General features: G+C 34.6%; 1 protein-coding gene across 1 annotated transcript in view; it reads right to left on the bottom strand.

Moving 5' to 3' along the window:
- chrna9a (cholinergic receptor, nicotinic, alpha 9a) overlaps positions 1-2423 on the bottom strand; it is a 25442-nt gene that overhangs the window by 21071 nt on the left and 1948 nt on the right. The window contains exons 2-3 of the mRNA XM_016228939.1: positions 798-943; positions 412-595 (exon numbers count right to left, since the gene is read on the bottom strand). Of these exons, the coding sequence (XP_016084425.1) occupies positions 412-595; positions 798-943 (330 nt within the window). The remainder of the gene's footprint in view (positions 1-411; positions 596-797; positions 944-2423) is intronic.

Here is a 2423-nt window from a genome sequence, read left to right as displayed (position 1 = left end):
TACTTAAAACAAAAAATAAGTACAATGTATTTATTGTGTTTATATTGTATTGCAAAACACTTTTGCTGCTATTGAGGCGAGATGCGGGTAAGGTTAGGGACAGGTTTGATGGTATGAGTAGGTTCAAGGGTGGGTTAGGGTGTAAGGGATGGGTCAACAGTGTAATTATAAATGTAATTACAGAAATTAATTACAGATGCAATTACATGCGGGCATTTTTAAAAATACAAGTACAATGTAAAAACATGTATGTACATAATAAGTGCATTGTATCAAATGATTAATTTAAATGTAAGTACATAGTAGTTAAGGCCATCTGTTATCCAAAGCAACTTACTAAAATATTTCAACACAAGTATGCATGCTTACTATTGTACTTGCTAAGTATGTACACCTATCAAGTGCATATACCTGGTTGCCATTATAGGTCCAGGAGCCAAAGGTAAGGTTGCACTCCTGACTATCAAAGGGGAAATAAGAGACGTCCACCTTACAGGAACTCTTAGTGATGGCAGGGGAGTCCCAAGTGATCTCACCATTATACCTCAACACCACATTCGTGTCTGGGGGTCCGGAAGAGTCCTCCTCGTCCGCACTGAGTGAAAAACAAATATGGAGGTCAATAATTCAGTTTTATATGTATTCATGAATCAAATTTGAGCCTGTTGTCTATATTAGTTAAGAATGAATGAATGTTTACATTCTCATATTATGTCATATTTAAATTAACAAATTAGTATGTTTTATGCATTTATGCAAGATAATGTGTGTATGTGACATGTATTTACTTGTTATACAGAACGATGTCTGGTCTCCAAACTGGGTATTCGGGTATTCGAATGACCTCAAGTCCATCATACTCATCTTTATCCCAATGCAGATAAGCATCATGCCAGATCTGACGCACCCAAAGGTATGTGGTCAACACCTGGTTCCTTTCATCCTAGCACAAAGAGTCAAGCACAAAGCAAAAGCAACTTTAATTTACAAACCTGCACATAATTTTTGATTTATTTAGGCTCTGTATATATGAATTAATCAGTTATTTGTTTTGTGAATAACCACCTAAATCTTGGTCTATTTATCATACATAGTGATCACAGAAGACATGACTAGAGTTGTATGGATTTCTTTTGCATCTCCTTATGTCCTTTTGGAGCTTGAAACCCTATGTGCTTACTGTGAACATGTTCAAATGTGATAAGGTTAGATAACTATTTGTCTTTGAGGTAACAGTATGGGTTACATGGTATGTTAAGACCAAGTATGCAGTCACACAGGGTCTTGCACTGCAAGGTAAAACCCTGTTGTTGTACATGGAACACTTTCTCACAACAATGAAGAATGAAAGGAAAGAAAGTCTGAACTCTTGGGTTGCCCTTCTACATATCACATCTCATTGGTTAAAAGTACTCCTTAGGTTCAGTAAATTAATATTTGATTGAGTTTGATCAGGGCGGAAATTCAGTGCTTCTTGAATGAGAAATTCATTGTCTCTTTCTGGAACACACATAACAATGACCACCAGTATCTTATATAACCATCATCCACAAACAGACAGAGACACAAACACCGAATGTAAAACCATGCAATTACATCTGCATTAGAGCATTTAAATAGGTTGTTCACCCAAAAATGAAATTTCTGTGATCATATACACTAATTTGCAGTATTTTATGCAAACAGGTGTTATTGCTTCCATTGAAGCACAAGATGTACAAGATTAAACCGTTCTGAAATCATGCTGGATAACAATTTTTCAGAAACTTGTAGAGTTTATTCAGCACTTCAGTTTGAAGCCATATAGTAAGATATTCTTAAGTTTATATTAATTTGTTAATTAAATGTTTCACTCAATTTGCTATACTCATAATGTGTGTGTGTGTGTGTGTGTGTGTGTGTGTGTGTGTGTGTGTGTGTGTGCATATATATATATATATATATATATGTATGTAAAAGGCAAAATTTTATAACAAGTAAATAAATAAATAACCTACTGGAGAGAAAAAACTACACATCTTATTATCCAACACTTTTGTAGGTTACTTGATCACACATACTGTTGCAATAAATAAACACTTTGAAGTGAGGATAAAACATGATCCGCAGTGGCACACTTGCTAGAAACTATTATACATTAGTCACGCAGCTCACACTATACATACAGGCATATAACGTTTACATTGTCACAAGATACAGAGTTGATGAGAAGAGGATACACATGTTAAACATTTGATAAGTACTGACACCTAGAGTTATCCATAATAATTGCAACAATAGTGAAGACCATATCTATTACAGTTTTTCTCAAATGCTAAAACACAAAAGCCAATCCTCTAAACCAAATGACCAGTTGTCTAAACACATTTACTAAATCTAGCCATCATTTTCCAATATCATAAACACATTTCACATGAAGACAC

The sequence above is a fragment of the Sinocyclocheilus grahami genome, unplaced genomic scaffold (assembly GCF_001515645.1).
Source record: "Sinocyclocheilus grahami isolate Dianchi unplaced genomic scaffold, SAMN03320097.WGS_v1.1 scaffold346.1, whole genome shotgun sequence".
NCBI classification, from domain to species: domain Eukaryota; kingdom Metazoa; phylum Chordata; class Actinopteri; order Cypriniformes; family Cyprinidae; genus Sinocyclocheilus; species Sinocyclocheilus grahami.
This window is presented reverse-complemented; position numbering and strand designations above follow the sequence as displayed.